This window comes from Cynoglossus semilaevis, chromosome 12 (genome assembly GCF_000523025.1).
Source record: "Cynoglossus semilaevis isolate Cse_v1.0 chromosome 12, Cse_v1.0, whole genome shotgun sequence".
NCBI lineage: Eukaryota > Metazoa > Chordata > Actinopteri > Pleuronectiformes > Cynoglossidae > Cynoglossus > Cynoglossus semilaevis.
This window is the reverse complement of record NC_024318.1, coordinates 3941600-3966212: the sequence shown is the minus strand read 5'-3', so window position 1 is coordinate 3966212 and position 24613 is coordinate 3941600. Positions and strand designations below refer to the sequence as shown.

The following is a 24613-nucleotide window of genomic DNA, read 5'->3' as shown; positions in this document are numbered from 1 at the left end:
CACTCACTGGGCCACAGTCAATTCAGAGGAGATCTCAGTGGATTTTGAAAAGAATCACTCAATAGTTCTTGGAATCAAACTCAGATTATCATGATAGTCCAGTTTAGAAGAAAAAAGACAATAAAGCACAAACAAACAGTTTCTTCTTTTGTAAACACTGTCTAACATACACACAAAGACAGTGTTAGTCATATGATATCACATTATATTATACTATTAATACGTCCTAACAGCTAATAAAGGTGCATTTTTTTGCATTAAAGAAGTAGCAAGGTCAGCTTTATTTTCTGAAACCACACCTTGGACACCAACCCAACACCTCTTTATTGTGGAAACAGCAGTGTGTCTTTGTCAACCCTAAAGATAGTCCAAGTTCAATCAACATGGGCTCAAGTTATGAAACTTTAACCTGTGAATATACAGTAAGGCCTCCGGGGGATTGTTTGTTAAAAGAGGCTAACGACATAAAAACATTGATATCCGATCCTTCATTTCTCCCAAAAGCTTTTATTCCCGTCTGCACACAGGGATCAGTCACAGATACGTGACACAGGGATGAGAACAAGGCTGGTCCTCAGTTGGATTTGGACTGTTTATTAATCATGTAACAGAAGCTGAAAGTCACAGTTTCACTTTGTTTTTGTTGTTTTTGTTGTCGTTTTTGTAGGAGAGAGTGCGTGACAGCCCTTCGCCTTCTCCTTCACTGGATGAAGCCCAGATGTCGTCCAATCACAGCAGCAGTGCGTCCAGTTCCCCGTCTCATACAGACCGCATCCAAGAAGTCACATGTACGAATTTATCAACCCTCAGAAAAAGAATGTAACTGCAAATTTGCAAACGAGTGCTTCGTGGACTCTGTGTGACTTCCCTTTGTCCTCTGCAGTCTCTCTTGATGGCCTGTCATCAAGTCACAGTGTGCTGGGACACTCTCCTGGTCTGGTGCCGAGTATAAAAGAGGCTGAAACTCCAGTAGAATACGGCAAGGAGAACAAGAGGAGCCACACTGACAGAGGTGAGCTCGGTGGGTTTTCTTTTTTTTTCTACTAGTTTGGTTGAACCAGGGTCAGTGCTGGCCTTCAAATTTACATGTAACCTTAAAGGTCAAGGTTTATGGAAATGACTTCTTCCAAGTCGTTAATCTTTTAATGTTTAGTAATGATTATTTCTCGTCCCCGATCAATTCCCTTTGAATAAACTCTGTCAATACTCTAGAACCAGCACTGATGATGCGTCCAGTCCATCTGTCCTTGTCATCATTTGCACCTCGGCAACTGTGGAAACTGTGATCCTTTATTCATTCATTTATTCTAAGAAGTTCTTGCACTGACCTGTAGGGGCTGCTATGAACACAGCTCAGACGCCTTGGTGCGCAGTGGTATAGAATTATGTGTACATGACACCAACATCTTTCCATTAAATTAATTACACTTTTTTTGTTTAGGCCTGTTAAACACTTAAAAAATGTAATCTGATTAATCACGATTATTCAATTAAGTTAACGGAATTAATCAGGATTAATCAAGATGAATCCACATTCCTACATATGACAAAAAAAAAACAATTTTTAGTTTATTGCTGGAACAGAAAGACAAATAACTAGTAGGTAGTTAGATATTTGTGTTTCACACCTGTTTTTATTTGTTACTTTCCAAACGATGGAATCAATAAAATGGAAAAATGTAATAAAAAATGATCCAACTCAAAATTGAGCTTTTATTAACTTTGGTTAACAATATTAATCAGTCTTCTGGTCTGACTTTTTGAAACACACTTTGAATCTGATAAATATCACCAATGTTAAAATTGACAGCTAGTGCGTTTTTGTAGCTCACCTGTGTTAGCTACGTCCTCTTTGTCCAGTTTCAGTTTTCTCCAGTTGCATTACTGCTCTTTAATCAATTTGTTTTCAACTAGAAACTGGAAACATCCAGACCAGTGGCAAAGAAATCAGAGAAAACGCAGGCAGGGGGCAGCATCCCTCCACCAAACACACTTAGTGTTCGGATAAAAAAGAGTGAGGGGTTTTATATCGTACATTCTCACACACTGAGCTTTTGGACTTTTATTTTCTTCACCTCCGAGTCATTTCCAACTGTGTGTCAAATGTATTCCTTTTTAAGAAGGAGTGTGATCCTCACTGTTCCACGGCAGCAGAATTTCTCAGTAACAGTTCGATGAAGGTTCACGAGTGTTCACCCCTCCTCCCCCTGTCCCCCCTCCCCTCTCTCCTCCTCACCGTTGGTGGCCCTCCTGACACCCCGCAGCGAGCAAAGACAAATAATTCTGCAAAAACAGGGCTCCATTAGACCAGGAAGCAGTGTTACATTAGCGAGCCATTTGCCGGGCCGTGGCCTAACGAGCCAGGCGGCCTCCCGTGCTCTCAGCTGGACCTCATCTGCATAACCGCTGCCTCCCTGTCGTTAAGGCCCGCGTTGCCACGGCGCTGCAACGTCAGTTGTTTGGTTCTCTCTGTCAGGGAGGTTTGCATTAGCTTAATGAGGACTGCTCAAGGACAAACAGTCAGCAGAAATCTCCTGCGAGAGGCAGCGAAAGTGAGAGGGAAAGTGGGAGTTTGTATGTGCGCGCACGCGCCCGCGTCAATGTATTCCGATAGCGAATCACATTATTCAGTAATCGAATCTAGAAAAATCACAAAGGCCGCCCAGGTAAGGGCTTCACGTGCTGTCAGGTATCTGTGAACGTATTGATGAAACAGTGATGGCACCGACGACGTGAACGCCATGCATCAGGCATCACATTTATGCAATTGATTTTCAATTGATTTTCCTGCATGCAAATGAAATGCATGTACATTTGCTGGATTGCAGGCTTTTGTATTTGACCTAGAACATCACAGGACAGGTTTAGCGTGGATCGGACGGAGTTTCAAAGAGCTCTCCGCCGCTGTCATTCTGTCAATCCATTGTATGATAATCTCCGGGTGAATGTGTGTGTGTGTGTGTGTGAGAGAGAGTGTGTATGCAAGTCAGTTTTGGCTGTGTGTGCTGTTTTTGGTGGTCTTTGAACAACGTATCCATGCAGCAAAGATCAGAGGCCATCCCTGACACCTCACTCCCATTAACCCAAACATCAGCAGATTTTTATTCTCTCTCTCTCCCTCTCTCTCTGTCTCTCTCTCTCCGATCTCTTCCGCTGACTGGCAGTCTTCTTCACGTGGTGAAGTTCATTAGCCCTGGGGACGGGTGGGAGAGGGATAAGAGACGAAGGGGGGGAAGAAAGAGAGATGAAGTTGGGAGAAAAGAAGAAAAACAGACAGTGACCTTGGTTACAGAAATGGGTAAATGATTAAACGAGCTGGCAGTGTGTTATATGTGTGTGTGTCTGTGTGTGTTTATGCCAAAGGTGTGAGTGTGAAGTAAAGTAGGCGTAAAACAGTAACTCAATAAAGGATCAGTCACATCCAAGGAGCCTGGGGAGCCCACGCTGCTGACTGTGCACTTCAGTGGCTATGAATATGTGTGTGTGTGTGTGTGTGTGTCTGTATGCGAGCCACAGGAGTGTAGTTGGATGCCCTCCGCTGAGCTCGCCAGCACCTGCTAATTACCTTTCTCTACAGAGCAATGCTTTTAGCAAGAAAGAGGCAGAAAAGGGAGGGGTATTGCCTCTCATCTGTGAAACACCTTGAATGTGACAGTTGCCAAGACGTGCGGCCGAGGCGGAGTAAAAGGGAGGAGGGTGGGGTTTTGGAGCAGAAGATGCTGTGGTCAGCTAAGTGGAGAAAACACTGTCATTTGTCACAGACGGAGGAAAAGTGCCAGATATCGCATCTCACGTTCACACTTGTCTCTGCTCCAATAGACAGCGGACTCCCAGGACGTCGCCGTCCTCAGTGGCTCGGGTGACAGTCCACACATGGAGTGAGCAACAGCCTGATGCAGCGGGTGGGGCTGCGGGGGGGAAGCAGGCGAAATAGCTAATCGCCATCTCCCTCACTGTCACCAATCGGGAATAGGCCGTTCTCAGGTTTACAAACAGATGGTCATCCATAATGCAGCGTCTTAGCTGTTTTTATGTGAGATGTCAAGCTGTGATGAATTATCAATAGGCAGAGTGCCATCTAATAAAGGCTAACCACATTTTCAATCCCTCAAAGCGGCACTTCTCCGTCGATGTACCGGCATTCGCACGGGCAGTAATTAGTGTAAACACCCATTTGATGTTTGGGCCGCGTACAATGAATGAACTTAATGCATTAGCGAAAGTGTAATTAATACAAATCTGAGTTTAACCTTCATCAACGCCGTGTCCCCTTATTACTGTATCGTCCTCGGTGACACCGACATCAACCATGTCTCCGTCTCTGCCCTGCAGATACCAACAGCCTGGCCACTCAGACGAGCAGGGAGAGCTGTGATAGACAAGCGTACCAGAAACCCCCGTCAGGCAGGGAGGGCTGCGAGAGGGTAGCTTACCCTGCGGGACAGAAGATCCCAGCAGGTCTCCACCACACTCCCTTCATCTTCCCTGAAGGCTTGTCCTCCATAGAGACCCTGCTCACGAACATCCAGGTGAGGCTCTGCTGGGGCTTTATTATCATCATTATTATTATACTGTGAGATGAATAGGAAAGGAGATGAGACACTCTTTGGGATTTCCTGAAATGGTAAATAGCAGACACGGCAGACATTTAAGAAATGCAGTAATTGGAATGGGCGTGTGCTGACCTGCTTCTCAGATTTAGCTTGTCTTTGTTACAGCAGAGTCACAATGAAAGCACTCACTGGTTTGGTTTACACAGAGGGGGGAAAAACATGTTTTTAACCTGGTTTGACCCTGATGCGATGGCACTTCTGCTTTTAGCACCCAGTTAAAAGATCAGCCATGCTTTCATGTTGAAAAGTCAAATTCATTTTCTTTTTCTTTTTTTTATTATCCAACTGCCTGAAGTAGAGCCAGGATCTTTTCTTATCTTTGTGTTTTTGCCGCAGGGAGATCTCTTTTTTTAGTGTCATCCAAAAAAATAAAAATAATTATTTACTCGGGATTAGGTGAAAGTGTTTGTAAGAGTGCGGAGGTGGCTGCTGGATGTTTTGTGTAACCTGTTGATGTGTCTCCAAGCAGGGTCTGCTGAGGGTTGCCATAGAAAACGCCCGGGCGCAGGAGAAGCAGGACCAGCTGGAGAGGACAGAGCTGAAGCTGGAGCTGGTCAGAGAGAGGGAGCTGAGGGAGACACTGGAGCGTCAGCTGAGCATCGAACAGAAAAACAGAGGTAGACCACACTGGACGCTACACACGAAATAAAAAAAAAAATAAAAAAAAAATATATATATATATATTCATATATATAATATAATATATATTATTTTTTATATATACATATATTTATATTATTAAAATATAAACAAACAAATATAATATTACTTACGTCACTAACATGACAGGAGCTCCAATAAATACCCATCCAGTAATTCTGGTACTGGTTACTACAGTCAGGGCAGGATTCAAACCTTCAACCCCACTCCAAAAATCAGGCCTGATCCTCTAACCACATGTCCAAGGGCTTCCCTAATCACATTAATGTCAGATTAAGGCCGTTTGTCTTGATAAGATCATAGTGGGTTTGTAGGAAGTCGAAGCTGATCCTGGACATTTGACCCGGTGTGTCTGACGTGATGGAGGAGACAGTCAGTGCACACAGACACGGTAAAACAAGCGTTTCCCCACCAGTGATGCCTCAAAGTGAATCCAGTTTGATTTCATGCAGGCTGGCCACTTCATGTTGGCTGCACTCGCTGACAAATAATATTTCATTCCAACCTCGACAACACGTCGTACAGGAATCTCTCGTAAAGCCAGGAGACTGAGGGACCGACATGATAACCACTGATGTCAGAGATATGGCCCGGGGGCCAGATCTGTCACAGCAATACGTCATGTTTGGTCCACAGGGCGTTTGATCTAAAAGCCACAACTGAGCTTAATAATTAGAAACAATTTATATTATTATACCAAATATATGTAATATATATGAATAATTTAAAAGGATTTATATGTATATATTACATCAACGAAATATATATACTGTACATACAGCTGCATATATATATACATAAAAATATATATACATACAGCTGCATATATATATACATAGTACATACATATGTACAGCTGCATATATATACATAAATATATGCATACATACATTGTATTTATGTTTGTTTGTGTATATATTAACATATATAAATATATGCAAATATATACATTTACATAAATACACATACATACACACTACATACTGTATATACATATACTGAATATGTTTGTGTACATGTATTTTTCTGTACATTGTAATTAAATATATTATATATTTAATATATAATTACTTATATATTGGTGTATTAAATTGACTGTTTTTTCTTTCCTTTTTCTATATTGCATGTTGTGTATTTTCATAGGGCTACATACAGTATGTAGGGTACTAGGGGTATTTGTGTACACACTGAACACACACTGAATATAATATAATTGGCAGGTATTTAAAAACTCCATCAGATTTGTTTTTTATTCCTCATCATGAACTCAAACCACATTTTTTTCCATCTTCCTTTAGTTTTGATCCAGAAGCGTCTAAAGAAGGAGAAGAGAAGTAAGAGGAGACTACAGGAGGCTCTGGAGGAGGAGGTGAAACTGCGAGACCAGGCGGAGCACAGTCTGCTGCACACTGCCAACACACACACAGGTACCTGGACGGCAGCTCCCTTAATGTTGTCATCATATTTTTAATCTTTCATTATGACCCTATAATCAGGCTAAAACAATTTTATTGTGCCTCATTTTTACATTAAATGTCACCAAGTCTTGAACCTCGACCGTTCATCAGCCGTTAATGAAGTGCACTTGTTAATTACCCGCTGCTCTACAGGACATCAATCATCGGCAGCCGCTCCTCACACAGAGCCCATGAGCCAGGACATGGACGGGAGCAACCACAGCGACAGCAGGCTGGACACCAAGGCTACAGTAGCAGGTAGATGATGATGATGATGATGATGATGAAGATGAAGGAGTAGCTCAGCACAGCTCAGCTTCATCAGTTTCTATGAAAAGGACTGCTTTCAGGACAAACACGTTCAGTCAACACCCCGCGGTGTAAAGGACCGTTTAGACCAGTGGTGTCAAACATGCGGCCCGCGGGCCAAAACCAGCCCGCCTTGGGGTTCATTCCGGCCCGCTTGATTAATTTTGAAAGTAAAAAAAATGTTGATGTTTTTTTCATCAAATATGAATGTTTTCTTATATACTTATAATTATGTTAGGATTGTACTGGTCCGGCCCACTTGACATCTAATCTGGACCACTGAACTAAAATGATTTTAACACCCCCTGGTTTAGACAAACAGTATTATCAGGTCAGGAGGAGTTAGTAAATCCTCTACAGTCACAGTTTTATTCCATTGCTCCTGCATTGAAATAAAAACCAAACCCTCCGGGTTGTGATTGAAATAAACAGTGATCTACCTGCTGTGGTGTTGAACTCCGAACATCAGTGTTCATCATTCTACCTTCCTCACTGACTGTGATGCTCAACTGACCGGTGGACTGGAAGGGTTTTCAAAGATTTCACAGGGCGGCCACTCCCTGTGAAATTGAACAAAATCAAATGAAGTGTGAAGCGGTTCACTGAGGCTAAGGTTTTTAATGGAGTAGGACGGAGGAAGACGGAACACACACAGAGCTCAGACACCTCACCGGGGGTCTGGTTTCTAATTACTAAAATGTCATTTTACTTATTTACTTACACTTTTACCAACCGGTTATGTTTTATTATTTATTTTACATTTAAAAAACAATAATATTTCTATGCATCAAATCCACTGTTTGACAAGAGCTAAAACAAATTGTTAAACTCAGATTGGGATGATGTGAAAACTTACTATTTATTCATCTTTAGCAGTACTTTCTCACTCCATAAAATCCACTGTTTTGCATGACAAGAGCTAAAACAAATTGTAAAACTCAGATTGGGATGATATTCATCTTTAGCAGTACTTTCTCACTCACAACCAGGGCAGATTCAAACCTACGACCGGCCTCTGATAACGAGCCCGATCCTCTGACCACTGCTACACAGGCTGTGGTGAAGTTCAGGAAAGACAGAGAAATTCTTTTCTAGGACGTTAACTGTCTACACCAGGACAGATAAAGGGAATGAACTTCCATAAAGAAACAGCAGTGATCTCCAGAGTGTACGGCTCCACCTACACCTCTCCTCTCCACGCCGTGCGAGCCAGGCCACGGCCGTACCAGCCAGCGCTCTTGTTCCAAAGGCAATTTTTAATTGAATGTCAGTGAAGCAAGAAGAAAACTGGCCACTAATTAACGGCTGTCTTAATTGTCCTCATGACGAGTTTGTTTGGACATCATTTGCATAATTAACACCCGGTAATAAATCATTTAAAGGGGAATTGTCTGTCAGACAGCAGGGCAGGATGTGAGCGCTTTGTGCCAGCCATTTTTAGCTCAAAAAATGGGAACACGGGGGCAGAAGACATTTTTAACTGAAAGCTGATGAAAATAAATTGTAGGTGAAAGAAATTAAAGTCTTAACTTTTTACTAAATTGTTAAATATTCCCTTCATGGTCATTAACAGGAGATTAATAATGATATTGTTTTTATAATTTCTTGAACAACATTATCTGTTTTTCTTTCATTTCAGAGGGAAGAGTGTTTCTGAAGGCAGCTGGGATGTACTGAAGCCGACATGAAAGCATGGATGGATGGATGACTGGATGGATGGATGGATGGATGGATGGATAGAGAAAAAACAACGGACAGGCATGCTCAGTCATATCTGAGACGCACCTCTACGTTCTGAGGTTGACATTTGAACTCCTTCTCTCGTTTTCGGTCTCGTTTAATTTATTGCAGTTCATCGCCAACACTGGGCCACAGTGTGAACTGCGTCACATTTCTTCTCATTATTATTATTATTATTATTATGTGTTTCTGACTGTGTTTCTTTCAAAATCATTTTTTTAAATCCTAGGTGAAAATGATCACAGTTGTTTTCTGTCAGTGCTGTCTGTCTGGACAATATTACCTGTCAGAGAGTTGTGTACATATACGATATAGTCATCCTTTTGTTATTATTAAAAGTAAATGAAAAAAAAAAACACACGCACACAATGGCATGTTGTACAGTCAGTAAATGACGTGTATTGTGTATGTTATGCAGTAGTGCAGTTGGACAATACAAACAATACAAATCCTTTTTATTAAATTGTGCTAGCGCTCCTTTGTTCCTGTTTTCACGTGTCTCTTTTTTCATTGCTGGACCTGATTCTTATTATTGTTATTATTATTAATAATATTATTGTTTTTAGTCACAAACAAAATGCCTTAGTGTTCTGTAGAGGCAGTAAAAAACCTTGAGATTTTTATTGTGCATGCAGAGGAGTATAGGCACTTGGTGGAGGGCGTTGGGGGGGGGGCAGAGAGGGTCCCTGCACTTGCATGTCTGTACATATATAAGCACTGGTGTAACATTGATTAGTGCGCCATCTTTAAAAAACCCTGCACGTAAGTATTGACACACGGACAGGAAGGCGCTTAGCGGTGTCACATGTAAACTGTCCTCTGGTGAAATGTTGACGATGCGGCTCACAGGAGTCTCCTACAGTCAAGACGGGAAGGACGAGGACACTCAAAATAAAACAAGAACTATTAAAAATGAGGTGACAATATTTTAAATTTTCAGGTCAAGTTTCTGCAAAAAAAATTTTTTTTTTATAGAGTTTCTACTTTTGTATACTGATTCTTGGAAATGATTATCTGACAAAACAACAACAAGGAAATAGGTACCTAGGTCAGGTCAGGTCAGAGCCTGTCTCAGTTTCTCAAAATATCACTTTGACGTAATAAGGTACATAGTAATTCTTTTATCATTAAGTGGGGATGGTGTTCTTTGGGTTCCAATAGCCTCCATTTTTTGTCTAAACATGGGCAGGATTTAAATATAAATTATTTCTGAGATGAAAAAAAAACTTTAAAAATAATCACAAGTATCACATGGAGTGACTGTTACTGTACACCCTTCATATATATTATTTCTGAGATGAAAAAAAACCTCCATGGAGTGACTGTTACTGTACACCCTTACAGTACAATCATGATTCGTAAGCAAAATAATATGTAACAATGTTAGGACTCTTTTTTTTTTTTAAATGCCGTTGTTGTTTCATTCCTGTCTTGAAGAGACAGCCGGTAAGATGAAGTTTTCCTCTGCTGCGTATAAATAGCGTTGGGCCAGTCTCTGCTCAGGCAACCTGGTGGTAATGTGCCGTGTGCCGTTTCCTGGACACGGGCAGATAAGCTGTGTTGCAGGAATAAAACAATACCTCTGCTACAAGCAATTCTTCCTGAAAACAGAGTGGCTGACAAGTGAAAAGCAATGATTCACAGAAATGAATGTGTGAATGAGTCATCAGCTCCTGACCACCTCTGAGGCTGTCTTGACTAAAAAGCTTTGTGACTTCATTCACTCCTGTTCTACTCTTTCACGCTGCCTTGTCAGACACCAGACACACACACACACCCACACACACACACATCCCTCACAATACACAGTCCTGCTGAGAGATGTGTAATGGAAAAGATAAATGGAGGATAAAGCTAAGGTGACAGGACCGAGCATGCATGTATGTGTATTTGCATGTGTGTGTGTGTGTCCGTGCATGCTTCTGTGTGTGTGTGTGTGTGTGTGTTTGCGCTCACGTCCGCATGTGTGCACTGCACAACAGACCAGCAAACCATCTGCTCATCTCCTCTTAATGAACAAAGCAAACAGCAGGAGTCAAGGCTGTCTCCAAATCTGGAGTCTCTTTATTGGGAAGCACACACACACACACACACACACACATACACACACACATACACAAACACATACACACATCCCGGTGCTGTTTAATCGTATTATCTTTGATTGAGAACAGGGGCAGAGCAACCTTTTTTAGACCTCACTCCTACATCAGTGACAGAGAAGGTCTGAAACACAATTAGCAAGCTGTTCCCCAGCTCTTGCTTTGCCGTCACATCTGACCACCAGCAGCCAAATAGACCTAATGGGTGGGAACTAACCAATGAGGACTAACACGCTGCTGCATCTGCGGATGATTCTGAAATGCAACACTATTAGACAGCTGTTCACCATATCTTTTCAAATGTACTTGGACATAACATAAGAGTTGCATCTAATGAACGGTCGCAGCCAGATTCAGAAAAAAAATAGACACACTGACTGCAGCCTGGAGTTAAAGAAAAAAAGAAAAAAAATAGCAGGACTTTTATAAAGGAAGTCTGGACCTTGACAAGATACGACACGTTGTATGCAAAAGGCCACAGGACCATCAGAAAAAGTCATTAAGTTGGACTTTGTGCAGTCACATCCTGCTCAAGGCCCCCAAAGATAATTAACATTGTTACTACTCTGTCAGAAAACTGACCACACGGCCTTAAGCGACAAAACAGTCCCCGTGCTACTTGTATGCAAGTTTAGTCCATAAACACATTTATAAGTGGTTAAACACGACGGAGCTAAAGATAAAACAGGATCAAACCGGTGCTGCAGGGCCTGGAAATCACCTGTGGAAGTCGCAGGGATTACTAATCAGGGTTATATCCAGAAAGATGACGCCTCTGAGAAGGAAAGTCGTACATGCTGCAGCCTCTGTCCTGATATATTGCCTGTCTGCAATTAAAAAAACCAACAAACTTCTTTATAAAAGTTATGAGAGCGCAGAAATGTTGGGGTGAGTCAGCAGATGGTTCAACTCTCACCCAAGTGGGTGATGACTGTTTACATATTTTACATCCAATTTAATACAAACACTTTATTGATAAACAGAAGAAGATTTATATAAAATTGTATTTACATGAAATAGCTGAATTGTTCGACTCAACCGTTATAAAATCTGTCTGGGATTTTTTTATTATTATTATTTATTTTACAACACACTTCATCTACAGCATCAACACCGAGGCCCAGACAGCAGGGAAATTAATTGGTCTCAAAAAATGCACAGCCAGATGTGCATATCTGCAAGTTTTTGAAAATGAGGCTTCTTTAAATGCACCCAGTGAGACCAACTCCCCGAGAGCCAGGTTATTCCGGACATTCCCTCTTCCGCCTTTTATGAGCCCAGCAGTACACACAGCCATCAAATTGAACTTAACCTTTTCCAGCTGCAACAATGGAGTGATGTACACACTGATTTATCTCTCATTTTGCTCTGATAACATGCTACACTGTACCGTGCCATGGTCTGAAAAGGGCACGCTACAGAATAAGAGTTTCTCACTTCTGGCCACGACCTTTGCTAATTTACAACCCAGTGCTTTTTCCACTTATAATTAGGGATTAATCTAATGAAGAATCTTAGAAGGCACTTTTTTTCTAAATATTGATTAGCCTAGATTTAAGAGAAAGAATAAAGACAAGCTCAAAGGTGGGAAAGATGGAGAAGAAAAGCTGATACTGAGAGAACATGGAATCTAAAATAAATAACGACTATTTCAATCCCTGGATATTCAACCGAAGGCAGCAGAAAACTAAAAATGAAATAATTACATTTTCATGTACTTACTTATTTCAGCCTTTCTTTGTATTTGCTCGTGTTTGTCTTAAAACTATGCAACAGCATGAAAAATAGTTTTAATGCACTACACCATTAGTTCGTTTGTTCGGATTAAAAAAAAGTAGTTTGTTTTTGGGCAAAGTTTATGGTAGGAAATAATACGATAGTCATAGATTATTGTTAAAATAGAGCTATAGCGTCCTCTACAGGCCCAGAATTTACATTGCGATGTTTGAAACATAATATTTCATTAAGGATTGTTGAATTTCCGTTTTCTTTTTAGGAAAAAATACATTATAAACCATTCTTAACCTGATCGTAGAGTGTCTTAATTTCCGTAGTTATAATTATTATTATTATTATCTTTGCTCTTCTTTGCTTAATATGATCGTGTGTCTTAATTTCCGTTGTTATAATAATTATTATTATTATCTTTGCTCTTCTTTTGCAGTTACATTTTTACACGAAAAATAAATGAAACGTGAAATCAGTGTACAGGTTCCACTTTTGCTGATACTCCAGTTGTACCACAATACTCGTCTTTGTCGTAGCATTTTTGCCAAAAAAGAGCACCAAACCCAGATTACAGCTCAGTAGGTGTCAGTAATCGACCTTAATGCTCTTTGGCCTCCTCTAATAATCCAGCATAGAAGAAAAAAAAAGAAAGCCACCTCGATATTTTTGGGCTAGTTGGACTTCCGTAGAACAGTTCCCTTTAGCCTCTGTTTCTGTCGCTTTCTTCCCTCAGCATGGACCCTGACTTTAACTTTACTTCGCTGCCTTAGTGTTTGTTTTGTTTTTTATTGGGAGTAACAATCTTCGTTTGGACAGCGCCACATACTCAGACACCATGTTTACCATCTCTGGCTCTCGGGGCTTCTGTAAGTGTGTATAAAACAACGTAGAATCCGAGTCAGAGCCGGGCTGTCGCAGTGTTCACTCCCCGCCTCCCTGTCAGCGGCTACTGTAACACAGCTAACGGAGCTAACTACTGTTAGCACTGCGCTGCCATTCATTTATTCAGTTGATAATACAGCAATGGAAAATATGTTTAATATCCTTAAATGTTATTTTGAGTCAAATAATAATAATAATTTACTTTTAGACGTGACGCTAAGATGTACAGTTAAATACATGTAAACAAAAACCTTTAAACATTTAAACATTTGGTTCACAGTAGCGTTTATATATTGTTATTATTATTGTCCGGTGTCGATTTTCCCAGACTAATTTGTTTTATCGCGGTGTCTACACTAACCATATCCTTTTGCCCGTTCAGCTCTAAACGTCACTTTCAAAGTTGACTTTGTTAAACTGTCAGCTGTCAGTCTTTCAATTTAAATATGCCGCAAAATAACTCTAGGCAGAACCTGGGTTTTCAAACTGCAAGAAACCACACCTTGTGTAACCTTGTTTACCAACAAATATATGTTCAGTTTACAGTCCTAAAAGGGTAAACTGAGGTTACATGTTGTGGTGGAATTCTCTCTTCTCTCAGAAATAATCTTTTAAATGTTAATATTATGATGTAGTGGCCTTTAATTATAAATACATTTTTACTAAAATAATTCACTCAGTTTACATTTTAATGAAGACGTTGACACACATTTAGGGCCAGGTGAAGTGGAATAACCTCTTCTGTGTGTTTCACAGTATTTCCCTGTTGTTGTTTGCAGATAAGGCTCCTCTGTCGAAGGGCCTTCTTCTGGTTCTCAGTGGTCTGACTGTGATGCTCACCCTGCTGCCACAGTACCAACAGCTGTTTGTCTACAACCTGCGGGCTGTGAAGAACCAGCACCAGGTTCTTTCTCTTCAGTGTCTGTTCTGTTTAGAACATTAGCTCACATCTTTTTACATCAGAGAGGGCCGTCTCATTAGACATAAAGGGAACATTCATCTTAGTTTAATGGTCTGTCTTTGATGACATGAGGGGGCTGTGGGAAAGTAATAGATCAAATGCCTTAAGTAACAAGTGATTAATCATGATTGTTCACGATTAGTTGATATTAATCCACAGCAACCTTGCATTTAACCTGCTATCTAAATGTATGGCTTCTGATGTGATGACTCTGGTGTAACGGTGTCATCAGGCTGTTAAGGTGTGTGTTTAAGACTGGAACAGAAATGTAAATGTAAATATAATTGTCTTTCTTGCCGCAGGTGTGGAGGTTACTGTGTGGCAGACTGGTCTGTTTAGATGTGAAGGACTCCTTCTGCAGCAGCCTTCTCATTTATAACTTCCGGATCTTTGAGAGGAGTTTCGGCACCAGGAAATTTGCGGTAACTAAAAAATAATCACCTCCTCAATAATAAAACATTATCTCTATGTGTTCACTATGGTAGGTGTCATTGATTAGATCAGATCAGATTGGGTTAGGTTAGATCAACTTCAAACCAAGTATTAAGTCTAAACATGTTCAATTAACATTCAAAGACACTGGACTTGACTACGTGGCACATGTTTCTCATCTCAATTCCAGTCGTACCTGTTTGGCACTTGGTGTCTGTCGGCCCTCGTGGACTTTCTCCTGGCGCAGAGTTTCCTGTTTATCTTTGACCATGAAGTAGAGGAACTGCCCACAGGACTGTGAGTTACTTTTTTTTTTTCAGCATCTCTAGCAAAACTACGTCCTCACTGTTCATCCATCATATCAACTCCCTGTCCTCTGCCACAGGCTCGCCCCCATCTTCTCTTTGTTCGTGCCTTTTTACTTGTCCATCCCAAGGATTCCAATCACACAGGTCCTGGGTCAGATCCACATTACCAACAAGTCTTTGGTCTACATTGTAGGCCTGCAGGTAAAGGGTCTATGCTGAATCTGCTGGTGTTTTTGTGTGTGAGTGGTTGCGTTTAACTTTATACAGTTTTTTTTTTCCCTCCATAATTCCCAACATGTTTGTAGGACGTCCAGTCTTTAATTTCTTTTGTCCTCTTTTCCAGCTGCTGACATCAAATACATTCATGTGGCTTCTTGCACTCAGTGGATTGGTGAGTAGCCAGATTTCTCTTGTCATTAAAAATTACTGTGAAAAAAAGAGAGAAGTACAGAATAAACCTTTATTTTACACATGTTGGTAGAACTTGGCATTGGTGAAAGTTTTAGCCTCCTGATTTGAAGAGTTTTTCTTTAATGATCTGCTTTTTGCAAACATTACTTTAACAACAAAAATCAACTAAAGTTCTTCATCATTTGAAGGAATTCATATTGTTTGTTTGCTGCCACTACTGTAGATATAAATTGAGATAATTTTGTCAATGTTTTCTTTTTCAGATCTCAGGTGGTCTGTTCTACTCCAATGTTCTCCACTTACAGAAGTTCCTCTTCGTTCCTGCCTGGTTGGCTCGTATCGGACGTTGTACTTTGGAGCCGATCTTTTCAAGTAATGTCAATACTGAGTAATACAGTACATAAAGTTACATCAATATGACGATGACATTAGTCAGTGTGTCCATATAATGTGATACAAATACACTCAGTTACCACTGATGAACATTTTTCTGTTGTGTTTTTATCACTGGTGAATTTAAGGTTCCCAGCCGACCAATGAGACTCCTCTGGGGATGGGCGCCACACTGGACATCCAGAGGCAGCAGAGGATGGACCTGCTGGACCAGCAGCTGATGCTGGCCCAGTACAACGAGACCAGGAGGAACAGCAGGCAGCAGCACCAGGTGGAAAAGCAGCAGAATCTTGCACTATTGTTGCTGGGCGATATATGGAGTGTTCACTACATGTTGTTTTTGACTGTGTGTCTGAGACTTCACACCGCTTTAGCCGCTGCCCTCACACTTTGCTGGCATGTAATTGTATGTATTATTTATTACCCAGTTCTCAATGGTGCCTTCACTCCTGTCTGTGTTTGTCTTCACAGGCCGGTTTGTTACAGTGGACCAGGTTGTTTCCCTCTCTGAGACACAGAGGACAGAACAGATTCCCGACACAGCCTCATCCCCAGGTCCAGACACAGGCGTCCACTCAGCCGCCTCCTCTGGACAACTCACCTGTGGCAGAGGAGCAGGTGAGAGGTCACAGTACTCTAAATTTAAAATACTGTCTAAGAACAGCCGGGGACGTGTCACAAAAATCAACCTGCAGTATGGGAGATGTAGTTTACGATAAAAATACATTTCAACCCACCCAGTAAACAATAGTATACAGACTATACTGTAGAACTGTGTTTTAAGATCACCACACTCATGTTACGTTCTGGTGGGCCACATTAAAATTACAGTGCGTGCCGGATTTAGCCCGTGAGCTTTAGGTTTGATCTCTGTGTCCTACCCACATTGAGTGACGTGACATGTGTATTATGAGCAGTGGATTATTTTTAACTGATCTTTTGTCCTTTTTCTTTTGACAGGTTGCACGGTTGGTAGAAATGGGCTTTTCCAGAATCGATGCCCTGGAGGCACTCAGAGCTTCAAATAATGACATCAATATGGCCACCAACTTCCTCTTACAACACTGAGAGAGAGGGAGAGTGAGTGAGAAACCGAGAGAGAGAGACTAGTGAGAAAATCAGAGTTGAATCAGGACAGAGAGAGAAAGCAGGAAGAGAAGCAATGATCATAGAGCTGTGGAGCAAAAAGCAGAGAATACAAAAAGGTGAGTGAGGAATTAGAGGAGGAGAGGAGAATTTTGTACAGATTATTGTCTGTGTCGCTGCTCCCTGAGGCCATGTTTTGGCTGAGCTAAACCTGAACTGAGCCCGAGCCTGACAGCAGGCTGATGAATGAGTAAAATTAGTTTGTACCAGAGACGGAGACACGCTTGTATCATCGCCTTCTGATGATCATCACAGTTTGAAGGCGTCATTGTATCGAGGCAGAGGAGTAAGACCTCAAACGGCTCATGTGCAACTGAGACTCAAGTTAAGTGAAAGATGGAAAATAAAATGAATGTTGTTTTTAGAATGTAACTGATTCTAAAGAAAATATTTGACTGAACACATCCTCCACAGGGGTGCCAAAATATTTCTATGTAGGACAGTTTCATAAAAGTTATAGTTGAAAGAAGTTTCCAGACATAAAGTCAAGGTTTCTTTATTTTCACTGCGACATTGTAAACATTCTAGATACTTGTTCATTCAAAGACATGCAGAGGTCGCAGTTCAAACTTTAGGTAAAGAACTCCGACTCACAGTTTACAAACATTAACCCCTCGCATCCTGTTATAGGTGCTCTTTATACAGTTGTGGAGTCCTGGTCCATGAGTTGAGGGCACTGGTTCATCAGCAGTGTTTTTAAAAATCTAGTTCTGCTACTAAGACAAAACATTTTTCACTTACTATTTTTTACTACACATTAAAATTTTGGAGGATGAAGACTTGCACACCAGAGATTAGAGATGCGTCAGGTGATGCTGTGCTGGCTGGTATGTTGTAGCGCAGAGCCCAGTATTAGTGGGGCTGTACACTCTCTGTACAGGAGTGTTTGGAAACAAAATTCTTACTGTCTTACCTTGAAAGAAAATCTTAAAATTGCTTCACGGTGCAAAGATGGTTTTATGTACAGAGGTGTTACCTCATCTATCTGGACTTAGCTAAGTTTAGCCGACCCTGCTGACCCACCTCCATTTCTTTGGGTTGAACACCTGTTTATAAGCAAAACCCTTTCTGACTTTGTTGATTTTAACTGGGAAATGGAAGAAGTTTTACCTATCATCCCATGTCTGGGGAGCAGAAAGCGTGTGAGAAGCAGCGGGATTGGTGTTTGATCAACACACCACCTGTGATCCTCTTATCCTCTAACCACTAGGCTCAGCTGTGCAAGCAGAAAAATTAAAATTAGAGAATAGCGCCTCCTGCTGGTGAACACCTCAGTCTTAAAGTCCAGTTATATTTCTTATGCAATGACATAATGAACTTACGGAGACTATGCAACTGCATAGCAACTAGTCCGTGTAGAAAAGTGTAAAGACGACAGAGGTGGGGCAGCCGTTATATATTGACGTCAAACACAGATGCTAGTTTTATATTTGTGTGTAATTATGTTGATAATATATGGTCGCCCAGATGAGTCCGTCGTGTGTGTATATTTATGTGGGGTTTTTTTTGTTTGTTTATTTTATTTGAGAGTGGTATAACTGCGATGAGGGAGTTGCATGGAAGACTTGCAAATAAAGCGTTGGATTTGTTGGGAAAAACAAACTAATGTTATTTTGTCATGGCCTTTTCTTTCCTATAAGACAGACATTTAATAAATCTGCAGGAAATAGTAAAAATTAAAAATTGTATGGACACAAGAATTAACAAAAGCCCGAAGCTTACAAGGAAAAAAAAGAAAATAGTGATTTCGCGTTGAGAAATTACACGTTATTATGCCATTTTGCCACTAGATGGAGACATTGGTTCATATCTACGCTGTAGAGATAAGTCAGGCTCTGTACCACACCCACCTGCTACCGTGACTACAGTGAGCTTCCGCACATTGTCCTGCCCCAGGAACACAAAAATAATTTTATAAATATATATTTTCAATTTTATACAGACAAAAAAACCGCTGCGACTCTTATTAACATCTAAACATCTTGTATTTCTTTGTCACATTCGGAGGTTCATATTGTTCCACCATACATTTCATCCGATCGCAAATAAATATTAAATTTATCCTGAAAGAGTTACACTTTTCCTGTAATAGGTTTTCTGAATATGTCACAAAAATCAAACAACGTAGGAGGGTAATGATATTATTTTGAACTGTACGGTAATAGAGCTGAAGTATTTAAATATACAGATATTTGAAGTATGCGTAGGTTCGTGATGATACGTGCTTTGAAGACGCCTGAACAAACACGTCGACATATTCCTAATCGCTACAGACATGTTTGTGATGGATTCCTGTGTGAAGCGGTTGTTAAACTAATGAGATTAATAACACGGGTACAGTACACGAGGGCGTGGCCTTAACGTATCTGTATGGCGTGTGAAGAACAAGTTCTCTTGGAGCTCAGGAACTGCATTAACTGAACTAAAGGATATTTAATACATTACGTTATCCCATAGATTTAACACTGTTTACCAGTCTTAGCTTCTAATGCTAAGCTACACTCTCTATTTGAGTATACATTTAAAGTAGAGTGAAAAAACTCCAGAATATTTTACGCTATCATTAAGTTTTTTTCATACTTTTCTTTTACATGGTCTTTTTCACCATCTGTAAAAACCGTTTTAGATAATTAAGTCTGTCGTTTTTTTGGTGCTACTTACAGTGATTTTATTTTCTCCCCTGAAAACAATTGTTGGCTCCAAACAAGGCCCACGAGAGCTTTAAAGCATAAAAAAGGGAAAGGGTGATTAAAAAACCCAGAGATGGTTAATGAAGAGAAGAGAGAGAGAGCAGAGTTAGATTAGTTAATTACTTTTATTAAGGAGTTTTTTTTTGTTTGTCCATTTTTGGTTCGTTTAGAAACTTGGTGCGTGGGTAGATAAAACTGAGAAAGTACTATCACTTTTTGTAGCAGCTCCAACTGGAGAGAGCTCTCCTCGTGTCTCCTTCCCTCATCTACAGAGCACTCTGTCCCTTTAAGAGCGCAATCTTCTCCAGCTCTCATGTTGGGAGTGACCAGAATCGTCCACTTCCATCTCAGCTTGTTCTTTCACTGTAATAGCAGCCGTATTTATGTCCTTCTTTATGGCCTCCATGAATCTTCTCTGAGGTCTTTCTCTTCTCCTCCTGCCTGGCAGCTCTGTCTCCAACATCCTTTGTGCAAATTCACTATCTCTCCTCAACACATGACCCAAACACCTCTGACTTCACCCCTGACGTTCTTCCTGATCACTTCATTCCTGCCTCCAGTCCAAGCTCTCTTCATGGGTCGTTCCATCCTGGGGGCAATGACACACCAGGCCCAGATCTTCAGAGACCACTGCACTCACACCCAGTGGAAGCCAAGCTCTTCTAACTTGTGGTGTCCTTCAAGAGTTCCTCTTTGCAGCTTGATTTTTCTTCTACTAAATCAGTGATTCCCAACCACTGTGTCGTGGACTGAACTGGTCTCAAAACTATTATTTATTTATTGTCCAATGTCACTTAACTGGTCTCAAAACTATTGTTTATTTATTGCAAATATTTTTTTTTCTTTCTTTGTCCATGTGTGACAGGCAGAGCAATTAAATCATCTTCTGCTAGGTGGCAGCAGATGGCTATTAAAACTAAAAAACTAAAATAATAATCAGAGCTGTTGAAGAAGATCTTTGTGAGTGTCTTTCTTCAATTCCTGCCAGTATATCAGCGTTGTCTTTATCTAAACAGACCGAGATTTTAGTTCAGTTATGAGGTCAATTAAACTGGAATATTATTATATTTCATTACATACAGTTTACTATTTGTGAGATTTTTTTGGCTGTCTGTTTTTTTCTGATGATTTATATATGTGCTGTTTAGGAAACACTGTGAACATGAGATTTTTTTTTTCGTGGGGTTTTTTCTGATGATATATATGTGCTGTTTAGGAAACACTGTACTAATTAATATACATATATCTAACTATAATATATGCCACCTCCCCTCCGTCTCTTGTGCAGTGCCAATATCTCCAAATTATCCATCACCTAACATCTTATGAACTCCCCATAAACACACGTCATCATCCTCTTCCTCATCTTCGCTGGTCCACTGCTTGAGTCGGTGGATCACAGGCTACAGAAACTCACAGACCTTCAGGGCAAATATTACTAATAATATACTTATAGTAAAGAGGAGAGAGGGAAAAAAAGAAACAGCTATTTCTACAGCCCAACAATCTGCTGACCCACTGCCAACTGGGATGTGGCCCATTTTTCTTTTTGTCTGTCTGTTGAATCCAAAGGTGATTTTTATATTTTAAAAAATACCAAAATTGTTATTTGCATTAAAAATGCCTACCTTTCAGGGGGTCGTATGAGCATTTCTTCACAGATGTGAAACATTTCTGTTGATGACTCTGTGGTTGAATGACGGTGGACATCGAACGCCCAGAGGCAGGCATCAGCCCCGGCTCCATCACTATCTCCACCGTACTCCCTCACCACCTCTGTTACCATGGTGAAAACATGCTGTTTTGTGCGGTTGCCATGGGAACCCCATGTTACCTCTCTCTCCCTCGTCTCCTACTGTGTTTCTGCACGATCGTTTGTGTGCCTTCCAGATACTAAAAAAAAAACAAAAAAAAAAACATTAGCATCACCGGGGGATCCTCCCGAGGGAGTGCCTTCTGTAGTAACATGCTCTGGTATTCATAATGCTGTTTGAGTGGATGGTTGAAATACCAGAGAGGCAGCTGCATGACTTTCACACCCTGACATGGCATAAGTGAAATGAAAACATGTCACAGGTATGAAAAAAAAAAGAAAATTCAGAACAAGACCCTGACCCGGCCTTTTCTTTCCCACCAGTGAGTTGGAGAGTGGGAGACGATTGGCAGGAATCCCAACTGACTCCCACTGATATGGTAATAATATTCAAGCTGCTGCGTTTTGAGATAATGACATCATTTGTTACTAACAATCACAGTCTGTCCATGTTGTTCACACACTGAATATGTGTGTGTGTGTCGGTGCGCCACATGTGGCAGTGTTAGCATCCCATTCCCACTGCAGAAACCAGCGGAAAAAAGGCCACTGATGATCCTCAGAGTTAATAGGGCACAGCCATGTTCCTGCCCTCAGGCCACTCCGAGCTTTGGCATTTCACTGCCGTTGTGTCCCGGCTCCTGCGTGAATGCCGGTTTGTTTGGTCTGTGCTTGCACAGATGATGTCAAAAGCACAGCAATCTCTTTTAATCATTAGGATTTGGCTCACTGCAGGTTAGTGTTTGTGGTTTTGTTACACTTGTCACGTTTTCCATCTCGCAGCTTTGAAGAGACAACTTGTTGCTCCTTTATCTTCTCCTGTTTTTTTTGTACTTTCTGTCTCAACATGTCTGGAGCCATTTACAAGAAACCTCTGATTTCGTAAGGAGCACATCTGACATCTGACAAACAAAAGATAGACTCCTAAATAATACCATAAATGAATAAGCAGATTTTCTTTTATTGACTTCAAATAATAAAATAATCCAAGAAAATTAATGTATTTATTTTAAAGTATGTGATTCATGTTGGCCACAAGGTGGCAAATGTTGGTAGGACTCTTGCCTTTACAGCAAAAATATCACTGATGCGCAAGTTTCCATTTCTTTCTGTATGGAGTTTGTATGCTCGATAGTGGAGTAGGTTGATCGGACACTGTAAATTTACCATAGGTGGCCCTGTGATGGACTGATGGACTGTCCAGGGCCCTCACCCGTAGATAGCTGTGATTGACCCAGGAAAAGGAACAAGTAGTAGATGAAGGAATGAATGATTTTTATATACTGGGAGTCAAGTGAATTTTCATTCTTGCAAATCAAACAAAGAAATATCATCTAACAATGTATCTTTCTATATTCTAATGTAGTTTTAAGGCGTAGTTTAACGTTGTTTTTCAAAAATATCTGCTCACTCCTTCTTACAACGTGACATTCTGATCCACCACAGACAGTGACAGTAAAACTATAAGGTGCTGAATGTTGGCAGCACAGCAGTGGTCCAGATCTCCTTGCTCTCCGTCTTGCAGATCTGACTGCGCTGCCAGGAATCTCCCTGCCTGCATCCTCTGACCTTTAATCAGGTTCACTTCCTCTGTAATTGTACACACACGAGGAATGGCATGAATGCACACTGCTTCTGCCGGTGTGTTTATTTTTAATTCATCTACGTGTGTGTGTGTCTGTGTGTGATCAGCTCTGACTCTGAGCTGAGGTAAAGGTGATAAGCTGATGAGGGTTTTTCTGCCTCCGTTGCTTTTCTGAATGAACTTTAGAGTCAAATGCTCCGTGTCTGGGTCAGATCCGTTACGTCCGGTCCTGTACCAAACACTTCCTCAGACTCTGACCCGACTGTGGGACTGTCCAGCTGTTGGTGCATTCATCACAGGGGATTAGAACACAGCAGATGCTGCTCATCTCTGTACACACTGGAAGAAAGGTTTTAGTTGGACGAAGGATGTCTGGAGCCATTTACAAGAAACCTCTGATTTCGCAAGGAGCACATCTGACATCTGACAAACAAAAGATAGACTCCTAAATAATACCATAAATGAATAAGCAGATTTTCTTTTATTGACTTCAAATAATAAAATAATCCAAGAAAATTAATGTATTTATTTTAAAGTATGTGATTCATGTTGGCCACAAGGTGGCAAATGTTGGTAGGACTCTTGCCTTTACAGCAAAAATATCACTGATGCGCAAGTTTCCATTTCTTTCTGTATGGAGTTTGTATGCTCGATAGTGGAGTAGGTTGATCGGACACTGTAAATTTACCATAGGTGGCCCTGTGATGGACTGATGGACTGTCCAGGGCCCTCACCCGTAGATAGCTGTGATTGACCCAGGAAAAGGAACAAGTAGTAGATGAAGGAATGAATGATTTTTATATACTGGGAGTCAAGTGAATTTTCATTCTTGCAAATCAAACAAAGAAATATCATCTAAAAATGTATCTTTCTATATTGTAATGTAGATTTAAGGCGTAGTTTAACGTTGTTTTTTTTAAATGTATCTTTCTATATTCTAATGTAGTTTTAAGGCGTAGTTTAACGTTGTTTTTCAAAAATATCTGCTCACTCCTTCTTACAACGTGACATTCTGATCCACCACAGACAGTGACAGTAAAACTATAAGGTGCTGAATGTTGGCAGCACAGCAGTGGTCCAGATCTCCTTGCTCTCCGTCTTGCAGATCTGACTGCGCTGCCAGGAATCTCCCTGCCTGCATCCTCTGACCTTTAATCAGGTTCACTTCCTCTGTAATTGTACACACACGAGGAATGGCATGAATGCACACTGCTTCTGCCGGTGTGTTTATTTTTAATTCATCTACGTGTGTGTGTGTCTGTGTGTGATCAGCTCTGACTCTGAGCTGAGGTAAAGGTGATAAGCTGATGAGGGTTTTTCTGCCTCCGTTGCTTTTCTGAATGAACTTTAGAGTCAAATGCTCCGTGTCTGGGTCAGATCCGT

General features: G+C 40.8%; 2 protein-coding genes across 6 annotated transcripts in view; both read left to right on the top strand.

The window, feature by feature from the left end:
- dachc (dachshund c) overlaps positions 1 to 9242 on the top strand; it is a 28601-nt gene extending 19359 nt beyond the window's left edge. For 2 of the 5 annotated variants that reach the window (XM_017037010.2, XM_025060911.1), the window contains exons 5-11: positions 668 to 788; positions 884 to 1012; positions 4333 to 4529; positions 5080 to 5230; positions 6572 to 6700; positions 6884 to 6988; positions 8679 to 9242. In XM_017037010.2, coding sequence (XP_016892499.1) covers positions 668 to 788; positions 884 to 1012; positions 4333 to 4529; positions 5080 to 5230; positions 6572 to 6700; positions 6884 to 6988; positions 8679 to 8716 — 870 coding nt within the window. In that variant the 3' untranslated portion in view covers positions 8717 to 9242. Of the gene's footprint in view, positions 1 to 667; positions 789 to 883; positions 1022 to 4332; positions 4530 to 5079; positions 5231 to 6571; positions 6701 to 6883; positions 6989 to 8678 lie in introns of all 5 variants that reach the window. The other 3 variants (XM_025060912.1, XM_025060909.1, XM_025060910.1) reach the window with 2 other exon arrangements.
- Positions 9243 to 13289: 4047 nt separating this feature from the next.
- ubac2 (UBA domain containing 2) lies at positions 13290 to 18748 on the top strand. The gene is made up of 10 exons (XM_008321553.3): positions 13290 to 13475; positions 14271 to 14395; positions 14755 to 14874; positions 15075 to 15181; positions 15270 to 15393; positions 15536 to 15583; positions 15867 to 15975; positions 16125 to 16267; positions 16468 to 16614; positions 16957 to 18748. Exons 1-10 carry the CDS (start codon positions 13445 to 13447, stop codon positions 17062 to 17064), a joined length of 1062 nt encoding a protein of 353 aa, XP_008319775.1. The 5' UTR covers positions 13290 to 13444; the 3' UTR covers positions 17065 to 18748.
- Positions 18749 to 24613: the final 5865 nt, after the last annotated feature.

Coding starts and splice junctions, on each gene's coding strand:
- ubac2 (XM_008321553.3), top strand. CDS start 13,445: ATGTTTACCATCTCTGGCTCTCGGGGCTTCT. Junction 15,182..15,269: donor GAGGAACTGCCCACAGGACT/GTGAGTTACTTT, acceptor CCTCTGCCACAG/GCTCGCCCCCATCTTCTCTT. Junction 15,584..15,866: donor TTCTTGCACTCAGTGGATTG/GTGAGTAGCCAG, acceptor TTTCTTTTTCAG/ATCTCAGGTGGTCTGTTCTA.